Source organism: Peromyscus maniculatus, chromosome X (assembly GCF_049852395.1).
Source record: "Peromyscus maniculatus bairdii isolate BWxNUB_F1_BW_parent chromosome X, HU_Pman_BW_mat_3.1, whole genome shotgun sequence".
Taxonomy (NCBI): Eukaryota; Metazoa; Chordata; class Mammalia; order Rodentia; family Cricetidae; genus Peromyscus; species Peromyscus maniculatus.
The window spans coordinates 116,501,460-116,522,035 of record NC_134875.1 but is presented as its reverse complement, the minus strand read 5'-3'; the positions used below and the strand labels follow the sequence as shown (position 1 = coordinate 116,522,035).

Genomic DNA, 20,576 nt, shown 5'->3' with positions numbered 1-20,576 from the left:
TTGGTACCCATTTCTTGAATTTTTTCTTTTCTTTTCTTTTTAAAGTTTTTAAAGACAGGGATTCTCTGTGTAATAATAGCCCTGGCTGGCCTGGAACTTGCTCTGTAGACCAGGCTGGCCTCGAACTCACAGAGATCCACCTGCCTCTGCCTCCCAAGTGCTGAGAGTAAGGCATGCACCACCACCACCCGGTTCTGAATTTTATCTTCTACACATCAATCCCTTTGACAAGGGGATTCACCTAAGGATAAATAATTAGCAATTTTCCCCATTCTGTAACCTGTTGATTATTTCTTTGCCATACAGAAGTTTTTTTTATTTGATGCGATCCTATTTGTCAATTCTTGGTGCTGTTTCCTGAGTCACTGGGCTGTCTGTATTCAGAAAGTCATTGTATATGACTACATCTTGAAGCACTTTCTTTCTTTTCTTTTCTTTCTTTTTTGAAGCACTTTCAACAGGGACATTTTTTAGCTCTTCACTGTGCGCTGCATCCAGCTGTCACTGAAGCTGGATGTATTGAACACATTAATGCAACTTGGATTTGCATAATCTTTTAGGACTTATTAAACATCTGGCCCTGGGTACATGCCGTAATCTACATATTATTATTATGGTTTGGTGTCATTAAGGTTACATTGTAACAACAGTAGAGCAAGAAACTAAAGCAACATTTTCTCTCTCTGAGAATGAAATTATTTCGACCAGCCCATGCTGCCTCACAAATGCTGGTGCCACCACATAGCTTTGTGACCACAGTGGTTGCCTCTGAGGAGAGATCTGACAGGAGATGCTACAGCAGCCAGAACGGTCAGCAGTCACGACATTAGCAAATTCAGAGGCATCAGCCGTTCCGGGCAAAGATGAAATCCTAGAGCTGTATGTATGTAAGCCTTATGATTTCTGAGTGAAAGGATGGGGTCGACTGAGAGACCCAAAGCCATAATACCTTATGATGAGGTGACTGTTAGTCCTTTGTTATGGACAGTAAGAGCTTTACATGATGACATCCAGCTACAAAGAAAGCAACCGATTCACTTTCCTCCTATTTTACGCTGCTCCCATTCTTGACCGTCTTTCAGGTCTACCAATTTTCCTTTCATCCTGATTAAACTTTTTGACACGCATGTCAAGATTCTATAAAATTCAAATTCATAAACCTAACTACTCAGGCAAGTTGAATGGCAGACTCCCTCAGTACCTTCCACCTGCTCCCAGATCTCCTGAGGCAGAACATGCCTTCCTCCTCCAACTCAGATGTTCAAACTTAGGAGCAATTTCTTCAGACAACACTCATCGGGGCTCACAGAGACTGAATCAACAACCAGGGAGCCTGCATGGGACTGACCTAGGCCCTCCACATATACATGACAGCTGTGGAGCTTGGCCCTCTTGTGGGACTCCTAACAGTGGGAATGGGGGCTGTCTCTGACCCTTTTGTCTGCTTTGGGGACCCTATTCCTCCTACTGGGTCACCTTGCCCAGCTTTAATGCATGGGAAGGTGCTTAGTCCTACTGCACTTGATATGCCATGCTTGGTTGATACCCATGAGAGGCCTGCCCTTTTTCAGTAGAAAAGGAGGAGGAGTGAATGGGGGCAGTCAGAGGGGAGGTGGGGGGAGGGACTAGGAGGAGAGGAGGGAGGGGAAACTGTAGTCAGGATATAAAATAAATAAATCAATTTAAAAAAAAACAAACGAAAAACCTTCTCCTGACATGCCGTCTAACCGCCAGCTAGCTTCCTAACTGCCATTACCTACCTCCTATAAAAATGTGGGAAAAGGGCTCACTTCCACTGTTTTACCTTCTGGGTTATACTGAAGGTCTCAAGTAAATGATTTACCAATGTCTGTGAGTATGCCAACTTTAAGCACACGGCAGTGTTCTATCTCCATCCAGTGGAAGTCAGTAGCTACAACTTGTTGCTTCAGAGAGCCCCCTGCCGACTCAGATGATGTGTACTGTTCATCTACAGCACTGGTTATCAACATGCGGGGCCTGACCCCTTGAGTCAACGACCCTTTCACGGGAGTCGAATGTCAGATATCCTGCGTATCAGATATTTACATTATGATTCCCAGCAGTGGCAAAATTACAGTTATGAAGCAGCAATGAAATCATTTTATGATTGGGGTCACGTCAATATTAAAAACTGCATTCAAGGGTCGCAGCATTAGGAAGGTTGAGAAGCACTGGTCTACAGTCAGCCCTTACTCGACTAGATGCAGGCCGTGCTAAGAGCTGCATTCATGAGTAAATATGTCTCTTGGCACGTGAATGGTGCCTGTGCTTTAGGACATGGTGTCATGAGACAGGGTGTCATCTGGTCATGAAGGGGCCACTCTGTCGTGGACTAGAGCGGAGTTCTCCCACTTGGTTCATTCTATAGTGAAAAGCTACCAGGGAGGCTCCGGATTGAAGTGCCTGAATTTCCCTTTTACACACACACTTCTGGGCAGGGTTGGGGTTCACCCTCTTAGCCATCCAGCAGTCTCCCCAGGCAGAAATGATGTTTTAGTGAGTTCTCTTTATTACACTGCCCCATCTCCATATTTTCTACTTTAAAACTCGAGGAATATGCCAGGCAGTGGTGGCCCACGCCTTTAATCCCAGCACTCAGGAGACAGAGGCAGGCAGATCTCTGTGAGTTCGAGGCCAGCCTGCTCTATAGAGCAAGTTCCAGGACAGACAAGACTATTACACAGAGAAACCCTGTTTTGGAAAGACAAAAACAACCCCCCCCCAAAAAAAAAACCTCTAGGAATATAATCTGTAATAAATAATACAGAGTGGGTGAGGTGGACATGCCTGAATGATCTTCATGGCTTTAGGAAGTGAAATAAACTACCTTAAATGTCTAGGTACAAGTAACTTGATCCATTTCCTCAAAATCCCGAAAGTTCAGAGAAGCCATTACTTTGCACTTTCAGGTAGGAACATTTGGGTCCCTGGCCCTAGACAGCATCAATTCCTGCATCAATTTAGCTGCAGTCCTGACTACTACCCACCAGATGGCAGCAGGACTCAGAGCCATAACCAAAAAGGACTGGAAATTTTGCAGGGACCCCAGTGGACAAAATTGCCTTCAACTGAGAACCACTGACAGAAAATATTCTACCAAAAGCTAAACTTCTGGGCTAAAGATGCATCTACTTTAAACAAATTATGTCAGCTTGGGAGTTTCTGGATGTAACAATGCCCACTGGTTCACCATGAGAGACCAATCTGTCTTGGCCTTGAATGCTTTTCTTAGTAATGGCGCAAACTTTAGCTTTCATCTCATGCCTCAGGTCCCCCTGCACCCTCACACATACAGTTTCTACGTCTGATTAGACAGACTACTTACTGTTTCCACTACAGGCCCTCTACCTTTACCTCCACTGTGCACAGGATCCATGTTAGTCCTCAAGGCCCTACTAAATGAGCAAGTTTATGGTTGGTTGCTTTGTTTTGCTTTGCTTTTTGAAGCTTGAGGACAGCTTTATTATAGTCTACAAAAAAAGACACCACAGGGCCAGCAAGCTGTAAATTATGGTAACTGCCTCAAGGAAGAGAATAGAAAGGAGAAGACACAGTAAACTACAATCATGCTACTTGAATTAGGCTAGCGTAAAGGTTAGCCAAGCAGCAGTAGGCAACATGCGGGGGGGCGGCGGGGGCGGAGAAATACAAAGGAAAGTTACATTTCCTGAGTAATTCAGAAAAGCAGGCAGCTTACGAAGGAACATAGCTATGTTCTGTAAGAGACTATGTTAGGGGCAGAAACTCTGGGAAGGAAAAGTGCAGTATCTCTTAAAGGGATGATGACTCCTCCTCTCTAACTTGGCAAAGGTGAACCAGCCTTCCTAGGGCCAGTGCTGCATTCCAGAGGAGGGGCCCTTAGCCAGTCCATTGATCCTGCCCCGCCAGAATGTTAGGTCTCCACGCGGGCCAAAGGTTCTGTTTTCTTGGCCACATATCTTCCTTTAATGGTTTTTTTTTTAAAAAAATTGCTACTCCAACACTGTCTCCTCTGAAGGGGTAATCTTAAAATCATTCAGGATATGGACTGAAATTGGGGGATATCTATAACCCATTTTCACCAGGAAAATCTGGAGATCCTGTTCCAAAGCTGCCCACCAGAAGGGATCAGTGTCTGGACTGGAGGTCTAGTCCCCATACACAGGTCCACCCACACGTATGGCCTCTGGGAAGGGTGCTCATTGAGGAGGAGATAGGAAACTGGGAGTTCATTCTGGCATTTCTGGCCAGAGAACCAAGGACATTTCTAGAACTGCTGCTTTGGGGCCCCTGCCATGAGCTGACGGTCCAGTTTCTACCTCCTCTTCTCATCATCCCCCCTCTGAAGAGGATATCCTCACTGAATGGCCACATACCTCTCATACCTATCTGGTAGCAGTGATAGTCAGTCTCTTCCTCACTTGGACCAATAAGCTTCTTCAACTGGACCTCTTTTGTTCCTCCTTAACCATTTCCTAAGTTTGTGTAAACTAAAAGTCCTCTGCCCCTACTTCTAAACTCATGTATGCACATGAACACACATACACAATTTTTTTCTTTTTGGCTAAGAAACATTCTCAGTTACGCTTTTTGGCATTCTTTTCTACTGGTGGGACCCTAGGATGGTACTCATATAACGTGTTTCCTAGAGGAACCTGCACATGGATGAACCTCCCCTTTACATGCTGCTATATATTAGTAGCTTGGCTGATTAACTAGAATAGAACACAACCTAGCCACATTTTATCAGGAGAGAAGAGACCCAAGTCACTCAGTAACGTTCTTTGGAAGCAATGCTACCAATTTCTTAAGTGTCCTGTCAGAGATGATCTAGGTCTGTGCAAGAACCTGATCTAATTGTTATGATGTGTGCTTTTTCTCTGTCAGCACCATGCTGTTTGGGTACCATACTTTGACTGATGTTCTTAATATGTTGGTACCAAGGGGCATCTTAGAGTCGGGATTGCTTTTGCTACCTTCCTATATAATCCTTTAGCTTCCCCACAAGCAATACCACATCAACATATATGTTAAAATCCACATGTTTGCCTGAGCCCGCACCCCCTCCAGTCAAATCATTAACTAAAGGCAGATTTGTCACCTTGGCATTTTCTTCTATTGTCATATTATCTCTATATAATTTCCTTCCCCATTGTCAATATCTACAATGCCTATTAATGGCCCCCAAAGCTCTCAGACTGCATCAAAGCATCATAGTTCTTATAAGCAGTCTTGTCTTTTTTTTCTCATGTCCATAGGAATAACAGGATGTCTCACTGTTAAAGGCAGCAGAAAATAATCATTGAACAATGGACAGTCTCTATGATATTGACAAAGTATCATTTCCCAGTCTTCCCAAAATATTTTTTCTTTGGTTTTTTGGGGGTTGAGAGTCTCTTATAGGTCAGGTTGGCCTCTAACTTCCTACTGTAGCAAAGGATGGCTTTGAACAGCTACCTCCTGTCTCCTTCCCCCAAGTATATGATACCATGCCTAGCTCAGAATGTTTTCTTTCTTTGCAAAATTTGGTGATGAATTGAATCAAGTTTTTGTTTTCAACCGGGATCCAGCCATGTTGGAATTGTTTGCATTAGAAAATGGTTCACAGCAAGCAATAAGAACAAAGCCGTGTGGAGACAGAAGGTCTGAGGTCTGTCATAAGTTGTAAGTGTGAATCACTAGGGCCTTTCCCTTCCTCTCCAGGATATTGTTCAGACACCGCCAGCAAATGCTGCTGGCTACTAACCAGGAGTTATGAGCTTGGCTTTTCTGATGGGCACACCCTTGGAAACAGGGTGGTTTTGTACGAACAAAAACCAAGGAACTTGCTGAGGCTTGTAGTGAAACTTTAAGATATATTCTCAGCTTAACTGAGTACATGGACAGCATCCTAATATGTCCCCGTGAAGCAGATCTGCTGGTTTGATTCTAACAGGTTTATTTTCTGGCTCCAAAAATTTTAGCTAGATGAATAGATGATAGATAGATAGATAGATAGATAGATAGATAGATAGATAGATAGATAGATAGATAGATAGATAGACAGACAGATAATATATATCTTTATCACTTCTGTTCCTTTAGGGAACCCTGCTTAATACACTTCCTGATGTGATTGCTAGGAACCAAATCTGGATCCTCTGCAAGAACAGCAAATGCTCATCATTTCTGGGACATCTTCCCAGCCCCTATAATACACTTTAATTAAACAAGAGCGACCCACTACCTCGGTTTGCCCAAGACTGAGGAGTACCCAGAAACATATGACTTTCAGTCCTAAAACCTGAAAAGTCTTGATTCTATCATTTGAAGGTGATTTTTAAAGGCACAAACCCCTCTTCTCCACAAGGCAGTCTAAAAACTCATCAATAGTGTATGAACTATCGATATCTCTTTTTTGAACTAAACTTTGGAAAGGCTTGCCTAATCTTCATATCGTCCACTGTTTCTGATCATTATAGTTGCCCCAGGCAAATTTAACATCAGCCCTGGGCAGAAATGGGCTAACTGCTTTGTCTTCGACTGCTTACCACTCACACGTTTTGAAAACGATCTTTCCCGGAAATCTGTATTCCTGGCAGGAAATTGTGTTGTAAGCACTAGCTGTACTTCTTTCTCCAGGGTATGCCTTTTCTTTGATTTTTTTTTGGCAAGTTTTTAAAATGTTTTAATATTAGCATATATTAATTATACACGCTAACACGTTTTATTATGACAACTTCTCATGTGTATATAATGTGTTTTGACCACATCTACTCCCTCGCCCTTTTCTTTCCAACTAGCCACACTCCTGCTTTCATGGCTGTTCACTGTTTTAATGACCCACTGAGGTTCATTGGGATTGCTTAAGGACAAGCGTCAGGCAACAACAAAACAGAGCTCTACATAAATCTAAGAGTCTGGAAGCTGATTACCATTAACTGGGCAAAATCGAGTTTTTTACTCTTATTTGTCGTCTCATAGTCCTAATAGCTCTAGCGTGGAAAGTCAACTGGACCAGCATTTTTTTACATTTGTTTGCAGATGTTGCTCACTCTGTTGGATCCGGTAGCCCTGGGGTGGAGTCTGAATATTCCAGGAGATAACATTGCTGGCTCATGGACCCCACATGAGGCAGTGAGAATTTTATAGCATACTCTCAGGATTTCTTTGATCATGTATATCTATACATTTTGAAAAGATGAGCTTGTATTCAAAATATATCGGTTATATTTTATACCCATGTGTATTTAAAAAAGTGATCATGAGCTCCACAGCAGCACTATTTTAAGTACCACTGATGCTGATAACACACACCCATTATGTGAATGTTCAGTGCATACTTGTGTTACCTGGGCATAAGAAAATCGCCTGGGTCTGGGAACTGATTCCATCTTGCATAGCCAATTGAACTGACTGTCAAAAACAGACTTTGTTCTGTAGTTTGTATCTATGTTGTACCCAAAGACTAATATTTGGAAGCATGCAAAGCAATCATCACCCTTCTATCACTATCTCAAACTCCTATCACTGAAAAGGATTCGATTTCCTTGATATACAAAGAACTTATATGAAACAACAATAATAACAACAGGAGTAAACTCTGTGTATTCCAAAGTTTAGTTTAAATTGAAAAAGAAATACTTATAGTTCACACATTATTGACAGCACAAGGCGGAGGGGCAAAGATATAAGTATCTGCAATAAACAAATATCTTTAAATCAAAAATCAACCTTTTAAAAAAAATCAGTCTTGATCAGAAAATTGTAAATTAGAACTGCAATGAGGTAGTTTTATCGTTAGAATGGCAAACACTTAAAAAAGTCAAGTATTGGTGAAGCTGATGGGAAATGTTGTGTCTTCACATATCACCAATTGGTCGTCCATCAGGGCAGACACCAAGGTCATTCAAAAAACTGGAGCAGGTGAAATGGCTCAGGGGTAAAGGTGCTTGTCACTGAGCCTGACGCCCTGACCTCAGTCCCATAGGTAGTGGAAGGAGAGGGCCAATTCTGGAAAGCTATTCTCTGACCTGTGACCTACAGACATGTGCCATGGCATGAGCGCGCGCGCGCGTGCACATACACACACACACAATAAATAAATAAAGCGATGCCATCTTTTAATTAGCTTTTTGAAGAATGTTGGAAAAATTCTAATGGTATAATGTTATTTTACAAAAGATAGCATGGGCTGGAGAGATGGCTCAGAGGTTAAGAACACTAACTGTTCTTCCAGAGGTCCTGGGTTCAATTCCCAGCACCCACATGGTGGCTCACAACCATCTGTAATGAGATTTGGCTCCCTCTTCTGGCCTGAAGGGATACATGCAAACAGAACACTGTATACATAATAAATAAATAAATCTTTAAAACAAAAAAAATAGCATGATACCTGAAAAAGAAACAAACAATAGCAATTACTACTTCTGGGAGGTAATGTAACATAACAGGTGATCCTAATGTTCTTTTTATTTCCAAGTCATTTTACTTATTTTTTAGTTTTATATACCTGTTAGAATTTTAAGCATGACAAGCTTTTGGAATTTAGATTGAGCTTCAGAGAGGAAGTAAGTAATAAGAGCCTAAAGTATACTTGGCTTCATTGTTCACTTACACTTTTGGAAGGCGTTTTATCTTTATTTTACATATATGAATATTTGCATGTGGTGCACCTGTACTGTGCACATGCCTAATGCCAAATGAGGCCAGAAGAGGACACTCCTGGAATCAGAGTTGCAGATAGTTGTGAGGAATGTGTGTACTGGGAACCGAACCCAGGACTTCTGCAAGCACAGCAAGAGCTCTTAACTATTGAGTCATCTCTCCAGTCCTAAATTGCAGATTTAAAGGTTGGTATTTAAAGAGAGTTAAGTCCTGGCTTACCTGTACTCTGGGAAATAAAATTGACATAGTAATTTCTCATGATCTGAAGTAATAATGTTCTATAAAACTATCATGATCCCTTAATTAACAAGTCCTAACCCACTGGGTGCTAATGGCAAGCTAAGAGTGGTCACCTTCAAGTCTCTGGCAACAATGTTTTTGGCAGCGCATCGATGTATGCTTCTATTACCGTGGTTCTCACCCTTCCTAATGCTGAAACCCTTTAATACAGTTCCTCATGGTGTGCTGACACCCCAACCATAAGATTATTTTCGTTGCTATTTCATAACTGTAATTTCATAACTGTTATGAATCGTAATGTAAAGGTTTGTGTTTTCCAATGGTCTTATGTGACTCCTGTGAAAGGGTCGTTCAACTCTCAAGAGGTCATGGCCCACAGGATGGGAATCAGTGCTCCATTATAAGTGTATTTCTGTTTAAAGACCCCCCCATACACTATATATATTGTTCACTGATGTTGATGAACTCTCAACCAGCAGTACCAAGTCATACCTAAAAGAAGTTAACTGAATACACATGTTTTCTCTGTGAACAAGGCACATTAACAGCCTTCTGTGAAGGAATACTAGAAAGAAAGCTGTACAATGCTCAGGAACCATTTTGAATGGTTACCAAAAAGCAGGAAAATATAAGAAATGTACCACTAAGGTTGTTACGAGGACGCTGGCCTACGTTATGAGCTGAAGCAACCAAGAGGGCGGCATCACCTTGTTACATATCTCAGTTGGCAAGAGACACAATGGGTGGCTCTAATACCCTGAATTATCATCAAAGCTCTACAAGCATTGATTTGGCAATTGGCAATGGGTTCTCCAAGCAGGCAAACTCGTAAATATAAAGTCGACAAATAATAAGGATAAAATGTAATTACAGTGTAATTGAAGGGAAAATTCTTAATCACAAGGAAAGGACCAAACATCAATATTCTACAGCTAAGCTTCTTCAACAAGTTCTTTAAAGCTGAATACCATAGGACTTACAAAGCAGTCCCCTTCCAGGACACTTCACATGATGGGAACAGGTGCAATGTGTTCAGCAGTCATTTCGTTTAATATAGTCATTGTCTGTAACAAGAGCCAGTTACTGACTACCTCTACACAGTGAACGCAGAGAAGTGTGGGCTAATGCAAGCCGAAACAATTTATAATCCTCTTGGGCACAGTAAGGGGAGGTTGAGGTAATTCTCAGCTCTAATGAAGGACAGCTGCTCAAGGCCACCAGCAATGTATACATGTATGTTCAACTGGTACAAGCATCATGTCATTGGGACCAAATGAAGAAGAAAGTGCATCCTCTTGGGATTGTTCGGAAAACATGATGGAGATACTAATACGTGAGAAGAGCTTAAAGGATTTGTAAGATGGCAACCAGAGTTATGGAGTTCTGGGCAAAGGATTGGAATCAAATACAGGTACAGAGAAGGTGAAAGCATGGCTCCCATCATTGCTGTGAAGTAAGACAGTATAGCCAATACACTCGCAGAGGGCAGAACCTGAAGGCCAAGGGATAAATGAAGGAGCACAGATCTAAGTAGCCTCAGCTTGTTTCTGGAAGCTTCTTGGTTAAATCTTTCCATGGTTACAGTGATCAAATCTTTCCCTGTTTTTACTTCCTTAACTAGACTACCTACGGAAGCAAGCAGGGCTCAAGCCTCATTCTGTCTTCTACTAACACTCCCCAACACACAGCACACCCCCAACATATGAAAGATCAGCCTCCACCAGCACTTGCTTGTTATAAGCGCTGGGTAAATATTTATTCATCTGATAATTGCTTTTACAAATACACTAAGCCTTTAACAAGCCCTGCTCTGTTTACCGCGAATACAGGTGGTTCTCATGGAGAAATTGCTAAACTTTGTAAAGTCTCCAAGGTTTCCCAGAATGTATGTGTGTGTGGAGAATCCGAGCTGTAGAAAATGCCACAAGATTACACCACACATCTTTATTTCCTATTGAATTAAAACAAAAAGAAGTAGTGTCCACTAGAATCTCCAAATTTTGTAATTAAATTTATAAATATGTGAGTATGTCCATAAAATCTGAAATTTTAGACTGTTAAATTTTGGCTCCCTAATTCTAATTCCTTAGAACTTAATATAATACTCACTGAGTTCTTAGATTATGTGTTGGTGCTTATAATATTATGTTACACAAAGTTAAACATTTCTGTATACTCTTGGGGAAAAAAAGATTTTCTTTACAAAATTATTTAATCATGCCTGAGTTTCTTCTGGCTCCAATAAATTGTTTCAATTGCATATTTTTAAGAAGCTGATTCTTGCTCTTTAATAACTGCTCAGACAGAAATGTCAACAGGACACAAATTGAATAATATTAAGAATGAGCCGGGGGCGGGCGGGGGGGAGTAAAGGACACCACAAGAAAACCCACAGAATCAACTAACCTGGGCTCGTAGGAATTCAGAGACTGAACCGCCAACCAGGGAGCCTGCATGGGACTGACCTAGGCCCTCTGCATATATGTGACAGCTGTGTAGCTTGGTCCTCTTGTGGGACTCCTAACAGTGGGAGCAGGGGCTGTCTCTAGCTCTTTTGACAGCTTTTGGGACCCTTTTCCTCATACCAGGTCACCTTGCCCAGCCTTAATACAACAGGAGGTGCCTAGTCTTATGTCAACTTGATATGGCATGCTTTGTTGATATTCATGGGAGACCTGCCCTTTTCTGATTAGAAATGGAGAAGGAGTGGATGGGGTGGGAAGGCAGAGGGGAGGTGGTGGGGAGCGAATTGGAGGAGAGGAGGGAGGGGAAACTTCGGTCGGGATGTAAAATAAATTAATAAATGTAATTAATAAAAATTGTTTTAAAGTTAATATTTAAATTTGAGTATATTTCATTCAAAACCGCTATAACAGCTACATAGCACCCTATGGCAAGAAACTTACAAATCAATATTTGCCTCTATTCACTGCTTCTAATTAAATTTCTATTACAAATAAAAGTCAAATTTTGAAAGATACATGTTTGCAGTCAAATCGTGGTACTTACTGTTTCAAAACCTCGGTGTGGGTGATCAGGAAACCCTCCCGGCCTTCCTCCTTTAAACTCATCAAACAGTAAAAATGGATCCAGATTTTTCAACTGGAATAATAATAAAATTCGGCATGTTAGACATGGCTTTTAAGTCATACTACAGGGGTACATTCACAGACATGTCTAACAAAACTCACTGAAGAGTGCACAGCCAATGAGCAACCTTCTAAAATGAAAATTACATTCAGAAGGAAACAATGCATGTACATAAGGATTCATCAATTACACTGGAATTGACATTGTAAGAGAAGAGTGAAGCGTGAGCACTTCACGATTATCTATGATATAGTCAAATAGGTCATGATCCGTCTGTAACAGATTCTTAGCATCATGGGGTAGGCGTCTACAAAACCAGTATCTGCAATGCTTTATGAGTGCTCTCAAGGAAAACAATTTCACACATATAAGAACGGGTGACATCAGGGAGTCAGCTACCAGGGAAGTGGCTCCTGAGCTGAGTCTTGAAATACATGTTGGAGTTAATCAAGGGAAGGATATGAAGATTTCATCCTCATGACATAACTGACTTCCAAAGACTCTGCCTGCTAATACCATCAACTTGAAGGATGGGATTGCAAGCTTTGATTTGGGGAAGGATACATACATTTACACCATATCAGTATTATTTGTATTCTCTGCACACTGGCTCCCTCCAGTCACCAATCTATGCCATATGAAGAAAGCCAGTAAAGAGCTATAGAATCCAGGTAGCTGATCAAGGCAAGAATCAGAGGAATGAAGTGTTCAACTGGCCAGAAGACGAGAGGCATGTATAAGAGACACTCCAATAAACAAGAGTATGTTTGCATTAGACTGTTGCACCAAAGTGCTACTTGCAGGCCTGAAAATTAGTTCTTACTAATCTCTAAGCATTTGCAGTAGCTTCAGCAACATGTTCAATAAACATGTGCCATCTGTCCACAAGAACAGACTTCTATGAGAACTCTAATTTTCTAAAATGTTTTAATTAGGTTCCCAATTCAATCACTCTCTATTTTCCTACATGTTTCGTTTCCTTCAAATACTTCCAAATCCTATAGCTGCCAAATTTAAATAGTAGCTTCCAAGATTGTTCTTTCGGCATCTTTAGAACTCCAAACAAAACATGTGGCCACCAGCCCTCAGGCCTGTAGCAACCCCATAATAAAGCCCCAACAGCCCAGTAAGGTTTGGCAATCCGGAAGTGCTGGAAGTGCCTGTCAGAAATGGCAGGCCTTTGGAGACAGGATGGATGCTGTGATTTTCAAATGGCATTCTATTGAGTCTAGAATATTCCTAAATATGCAGACTGTACCCCACAAACTCTGGGTGGTGCTTTTGATAGATTCTTTAGTCTCTTGTAGCTAGGTCCTATGATTGAATCTGGTTACCGCACAGCAATTCCAGGGTAGAACTTTTAGAGTCATTCCTTATGAAATGAGGGTGGACAGTTGATGTTTGTCCTTTTGCTTTTGTCCTCTTCCTCCTCTCTGTGTCACAGGACAAGTGGCTGCTATTGCCTCAGGAAATAGCTATTAGATAATATTAAGGAATTCTTTAATGTTCCAATATAAGGGGACTACAGTTATATTTTTATCATCCTCTCTTCTTGGGTCATCCCCCTCCCATCTTTTCATTCATTTGTCAGCTGGCATACAAAGTGGTGATTTCCAGTGTGTTATTTTCATGTATCACTATACTGTGTATCTATTCATGTCCGCATTCTCCCTCTTGCTGATCACCTCCTACCCCTGAAATAGTTCATCCCTTCAGCTTCTGTCACTTAGATCCCATTATTCTCTCTTAGTCTTGTGTTTCAGAGACAGAAATTGAAGTAGTTATGAACAAAATGACATCTGGGCTTCTGTTCCAAATACTTTGAGGGGAGAAATGGAACAGGACATTCATTATGTGATTTCCTCTGGTTTTCTTTGTTTCAAATTATCCTCTTAAGTAATGAAATAACCCACAGAGAGTAGCATTCTACTGAACAGTAGCTGGTGGAATCAGGCAGCATAAAGACAAATGCCACTGATGATGATGGGTTTCTCTCCTCCAGGGAGCACAAAGGAACCACAACAACATGCTAGTGAGTCCATCAGAGTCCATGACTGTCTAGCGGGGTCCATGGATAACTATAGTGAAGGATGGAAGCCAGCCCCAGTCCATCTTTTCTTTATTGCTAACCATAGAAAGGCTCACTGTAAGTTCCTCTTTGGCTTCTACATTTCAGTGGTAGAAATGGGTGGGGGGCACTTGTGGCAGCTACTAAAACGGAGCAGTTTTGCTTCTTCAATGTGAAAATAGCTTTGGAGTCAAAAGTTTCCATTTCTTTGAGACATAAGCCTGGTGCACAGACTTCAAAGAGTAACCTTAATGTAGACAAATGCCTTCCTTCATTTCTGCTGGCTGGGGGACAGAAATGTGGGGTCTACCTTTCTGTAGAATATGGAAATATGTTAACAACATCAACAGTCAAATACAGGGTCTTGAACAAGAGAATGATGGTAGGCTTATACAGTAAAAGGGGGTATTTTTTAAATGATGTTTATGAAGAATTTGTAACAACACAGAAAGCTCTTGTGTCACCATGTGAAGGGGAAAACTTCACGACACAAAACTGTGTCTTCTATATAATAATGTAAAACATAACTGTTTGGAAACACCTTCATTCTCATTTGTAATTAAACAAAGTTGATGACATTCAGAATTATTCCTCTGTCTTCTATTAAGGTTACAGAATATTTGTGACATAGGAAACCTGAATTTAAATAACATATCAGTGTCTTGAAAAATCTATGATTTTAATCAAGTTTTCTTATATCAGATAGATAAAACAAAATTCAAATATATAAAATTATATTGAGGTGAATTACACCTTTGTTTTTACTAACCTCTATTTTCTGAATTTTTTATTATAGTAAAATAGATATAAAATGAAATTAGCAATTTTAAAGATTTATTTATTATTATTATTATTATTATTATTATTATTATTATCTGTATATTCCTGTGTCTGTGTGAGGGTATGTGCATATGAATGCAGGTGCCTTCCGAGACCAGAAGCAAAGGCCACCCTGAAGCTGGAGTTACAGGTAATTGTAAGTCACCAGATATGGATGCTAGGAATCAAACTAAGGTCCTCTACAAAAGCAGTCCACTCTCTTAACCACTAAGCCATCTCCCTAAGCCCAAGACTTAGCACCTTTGAGACCACAGTTCAGTAACATTAAGCACACTCACATTGTCGTGCAACTATCACTATCATGTCCAGACTGAAATCCAGTAGCTTCTTCAATTGTGAGTAAGCTCAGTCAGTTATAATAAATTACCCATAACTGTGATTCTGGGACCAATAGAAACTAAAGCTATTTCATAACAATATTACATCTGTGAGTAGGTATATGAAAATATTGTTCATGTTTGAAATTAGAATGTGATTACATGCATCACTCAAAACTTTTAAAAATAAAAACTCTTAAAAACTTGTAAAAATATAAGATGACTAAATTGTCTCTTAAAAACAACCTCAACCATGTTATAATATAAAATATTTTCTTGGAAATCCGTCTATTCTGTTTTGTGTACTTCAAAACACTGTTTTACAAAGGAATTGATAGGTTTCGTCAGACCACCAAAGAGGTTCACAGGATTAAAAAAAAAGTGTTAAGACATTCTCAGCAGATACATTCTTGACAGATGGACTAATTAAAGTAATAGCTACACTCAGTACATAGTAATGGCTGACTAACAGGTGTCTGTGGGGTCTCAGAACTCTCTCCAATTTTTCGTTGGTGCTGTTATACATCTAAGAGAATATGACACCGCCTCCATCTGGCCCTATGCATTTAGTCATTAAGATAAAGTTATTTGTGTCTTTTCTTTAACAAATGGTACATTTGGGATCTCAAGAGCTATCTAGGAGTGAGTTACTGTTGGAAAGGAAAACGGCAGAGGCTCAAGACAGAACAAAGAAGAAAGACTGATGGAGCTGATGGGGGAGCCTACTGCGATGGCTGATCAGCATCACGCTGAGTGAAAGGAGCCAGGCACGGAAGAACAAATACTGCATCCCCTCACTCCTATGTGGAATCTAAACAAATAGAATGGTGGCTTCCAGAGTTGAGGTGAGCCGAAGGAGAGATGTTGGTCAGACAGGAAGAGTCAGTTCAGGAAGTCAATAGCACTTGTTAACTGTAAAATGGCAATGTAGTATATAGTTGAAATTTGCTAAGACTAGATTTTGAAAATTATTATGTGAAGTAATACAGATGTTAATCAGCTAGTTTTGACCATTCTTTGGAATATACAAGTATAAAAACATCTGCTGCACACAATACACACAATTTTTCAATTAAAATTTTAAAATTGAAAACATAAACCCATTAATGATATAGGGCAGGACTCACTGAAGAAAGCCAAGACTTTCCAAAGCCTGTGAGCAAAGGCGAACCTGTCAATCCCGGCTATTCAGGAAGCTGAAGCAGGAGGATTTAAGTTCAAGGCCAGCCTAGGCAACTTAGTGAGACTCTTGTCTCAACATAAAATCCAAAATGAGGATTGTGGATATAGATCAATGAGTGATTGATTGCCTAGCAAGTACAAGGGTCTCCCTATGTTCAATCTCCAGCACTAAAAAAAAAAAAAAAAAAAAAAAAAAAAAAAAAGCCTGATGAATATTTTTCAAACACACTTTTTATCAAAAAGTAGACAAAGAAACCCATATGTAATGAGAGGTATAAAACTCAGCAACAAGGCAGTATGAAAATCCTGGAGTGGAGTGTAAGAAATCAGCCCTGTTTCCCAAAAACGCAATCTATCCCTACAATGCATTTCTTCTCTTACTCACATTTAATGTGGGATAGCACTGAGGCCTCTAGCCTCTCTGTGCAGCTAAGACCCCTCCCTAAACTTCATGTATTCCCTAGTATTCAGATAAAAATCGTTCCTAATGAAAAAAAAAAAATCTAGAGTCACAATCTCTGAGTTGCCTTGTGTTCCTGCCCGCACAACAGAGGTCTACAGAGCTGGATCTCAGTGCCCAAATACAAATCCTTTATTATGCGGGATCAGCCAGGAGACCTGACCCATGAGGAACCAATCAGGTTGTTTTCCCTAGGAATCTGAAGCTGGGATCCACAATTCCTTGTGCTTTGAAGTATGAGCACGTAAGGAAGGGTGGAGAGGTTACAAGTTGGCCACATCTGAGGATATGCATGCTGATGCTGACAGCGAATGCTCCTTAGCTCAAGGCAGAACACGGGCATGCAGAGAAAACCAGATACATCTGCAGTTCAGCTGCACCTGTTGCCTAGCACCTTCTTATCCATATTCCAGAGACCCCCTATAGACTGGGGTTGATCCACACAGGGCCCCAATTGTGGAGTTTCATGTTTCTCCCTCTGGCAGTGGTGGTTTGAAAGGAAATGGCCCCCAAAGGGATTGGCACTACTAGGAGGTGTGGCCTTGTTGGAGTAGGTGTGGTCTCGTTGGAGAAAGTGTGTCACTGTGGGGACAGGTTTTGAGGTCTCCTTTGCTCAAACTTCCCTCAGTGTGACTGTCAGTCTGTTGCCTGCAAGATGTAGGTAGGACTCTCAGCTATTTCTCCAGCACCACATCTGAATGGAATGAACCTGGGAAATTATAATCAAGCCACCCCCAATTAAATGTTTTCCATATAAGAGTTGCCATGGTCATGGTGTCTCTTCACAGCAATAATAACCCTACCTAAGACAGGCACCCCCACAGGGAAGCTCATGACCAGATCCCCTTCAACACCCCACCAGTCCCTTCAGAAAGGAAAGCACAAAGTAAGCATCCAGCCAGCGTACCTCAGGTCTGCCAATGCTTCTGCGGACCCGCGCTCCAACCCCCTCTGACTGCTCCCGGCTCAGCACTGAGAGAGTAACCTTCTTAGAGGATCCCATTTTGAAGTCTATAAAGAACGTTCTGGTGGGGAGCTGTAGAAATGGGGAACAAGATGAAAGACAACGAAATAAATCACAATGGAGGGAATATCTACAGACTATAAACGAAGAATATTAACAGTAGACTTTCCCCAAATTCTAACAGTTGTAATTTATTGAGTACTTACTGTGAACAGAGGCTAGATTAGGTGATTTTTAAAACACAATGATAGTGGACATGTATTAGTATCTACCAGGTACCTGAACCCCATTATTAGCAGTTACCTCATGTAATCCTGCAGTCATTGTGTACAAAGGCTAGCGATTACAACTCACAGGAAGAACTTAATAGAAATATATAAAGAACATTGTATATGCTTTGCTTCAATGATGTCTCTTGACCTCCCACACCACCACACACCCCTCAGTGGCCACCCCATGCGGTAGGGTGGAAGATGAAATTGGGGGTTCTTTTGGTGTCACTGGAAACAAAGAGAAAAAACAAGAGGTATATGAATCTCACCAGAATATGACGGTGTTGGCATTGAAAGAGATCTTCAAGGGTGACTGGATTCAGTTACCCCTGTATCTCTAACGTCCATGGCCATTAAAAAAAAATCATTCCTCAGTAATTTCAAGCATGTCTACAATGTGTTTTTTTAATCATATCAACCCCTCATTCCCCTCCAATTCCTTTCAGACCCCCATCACATCTCACTGCCAGCTTCATGCTGTCTTTTCCGTGGCCTACTGAGTCCAAGTGGTGCTGTCCTTGTTGTGCACATGCGTGTTGGGTCCTCTCCTGAAGCATGGGCATCCTAACAGGGGTCACTTTCTTCAAGAAAACTGGCACTCCCTACCCTAGCCGCCTCCAAGTGCCAAAGTTTCTCAGTTAGGGGTGGGAGTGCACAAACCTTCCTCCCATCTGTGTTGGAATTTTGACTGGCTTGATCTTATGGAGGTATTGTGCATGCAATTTTTTAGACAGGAAACCTTTGAACTTCCTAATAAAGTCCTCTAAAGCACAGAGAAATTATATATGAATGCCCCCCACAAGGGAACCCATGGTTCGGAAACAACCTATATACTACATTTATTATTCAAGAGGGTTTCATTATGTATTGAAGATATCTAAGCCCTAACTGAGGAAACATCCCCGGACCCCCTTTCTATCTTCAGGGGTTTGCTGATAAGTAATCCTAAATCCTCAGATCTGTTCTCCAAGTGAACTCTAACCAATCCTTCAAAGATTTCTAATGAAGCCAAGAGAAGTGTTTTCACAAGATGACGATTCTGGAGCTGGACACCTTAGATTTCTATCCCAGCTTTGCCACATTCCAGCCTGCTTTCACTTTGGACTCTCTGTGCCTCAGCTTTTCCATCTATAAAATGGGATTAAGAAATGTCTACCTCAAAGGATTCCAACAGTGCTATGGGAAAGTGATCCGCTCTTATTTATAGGGACTTTACACAGGAGCACCCTCCAGTTAGTAAAGGCAGATCCTAAAATGTACCCTCTCTAGCAGACAATCAATATACACCTATTGGGCCATAAAATGTGGGGCACAGAAACGAACTTCTGAATACAGGCCTGTCATCATTCAGACATACTCAACTATTAAGTAGTTTTGCCTCCACTTGGATTTTCTGGGTCCTTCCAGACTCCCACAGTTAGATACTACACACACGAACAAGGATGAGGAAGTTAGCTAATTACAGTGTTTTGTCAGGAGAAAAGCCAAGCTGTGGTCCTTTCACCAAATCTCGGTGCTATTTAAGTAAGCATCTTCCTCCCTCAGCTCCCCGAGGAGCCAGTAGTAGGCTGGGAAAGGAAGCATCATGAAATCTGGTCCGGGCATCTCCCGCCCCCCCCAACACACACACACACACACACACACACACACACACACACACACACACACACACACATCACCCTCGCGGGGGGTCGGGAGGAGGTGTCCCCGGCCACTCACTCCGCTGTAGCTCAGGCCCAGGAGGGAAACCGCGGCCGCTGTCGAGTCTCCGCAGCGTCAGGGACACAGCACAGGCAGGTTTTGCAGAGCGCCGGCCGTCAGTCAGCGTGACTCAGCACTCTGTTGTGGGGCCTCGGGGAGGCGGGAGTCTCTAGGTCCCAGGGGCCTTGGACCGGGATGACACTCCCTTTATTTACCCTGGGTTTGGATTCTCTGACTCCACCTCTCTGGGTCTGCCTTTTGACCTTCTATCCAAAGAGTGATGCGCACCCCGGCCTCTTGGGGGCGCGCTGCCCGCCCCCATGTGTGCGATGCTTCCGTGCTCTGTATACCCCTTGACTGACTTGGAAAACCTGTTTTCGCTCCAGTCAGCTTGTCACCCAACCCGTTGGCTCTTTGAACGAGAATGTTTGCTAGCCACTTGTCCTGTTTGGGGCAGGTGACTCAGCCTCTCTGTGCATCAGATTTGCCCGCCGTGAAATGAGAGTGGTGAAGATAATAGTATCACCATTGGAGGCTTGTAAAGAGAACAAAATGAGCCTGACTCCTAGGTGCTACATACACAGTTATTTCTCATAAATACGCTCCTTGCTGTTTGCCAGTGAGAACGGGGCCAGGGCCAGAGCAGAAGCAGGAGCCAAAACATCTCCGTTCCTGCCGAAAGAGAAGGCATACTCTAATAGGTAGACATGTGATCAAGGGCTTGGATTTTGTTGGGATGGAGGGAGAAGGCATTGGACAGTTGCCCTCAGTAGGATGAGGATGTGTACCCAGCCAG

General features: G+C 41.8%; 1 protein-coding gene across 3 annotated transcripts in view; it reads right to left on the bottom strand.

Annotated features, from left to right (window-relative positions):
• The window catches only part of Pir (pirin), a 94,753-nt gene extending 74,704 nt beyond the window's left edge, over positions 1 to 20,049 (bottom strand). The window contains exons 1-3 of one of the 3 annotated variants that reach the window (XM_042269024.2): positions 19,799 to 20,049; positions 17,751 to 17,879; positions 11,896 to 11,988 (exon numbers count right to left, since the gene is read on the bottom strand). In XM_042269024.2, coding sequence (XP_042124958.1) covers positions 11,896 to 11,988; positions 17,751 to 17,846 — 189 coding nt within the window. In that variant the 5' untranslated portion in view covers positions 17,847 to 17,879; positions 19,799 to 20,049. The remainder of the gene's footprint in view (positions 1 to 11,895; positions 11,989 to 17,750; positions 17,880 to 19,798) is intronic. The other 2 variants (XM_042269023.2, XM_006973204.4) reach the window with 2 other exon arrangements.
• Between the last annotated feature and the right edge of the window lie 527 nt (positions 20,050 to 20,576).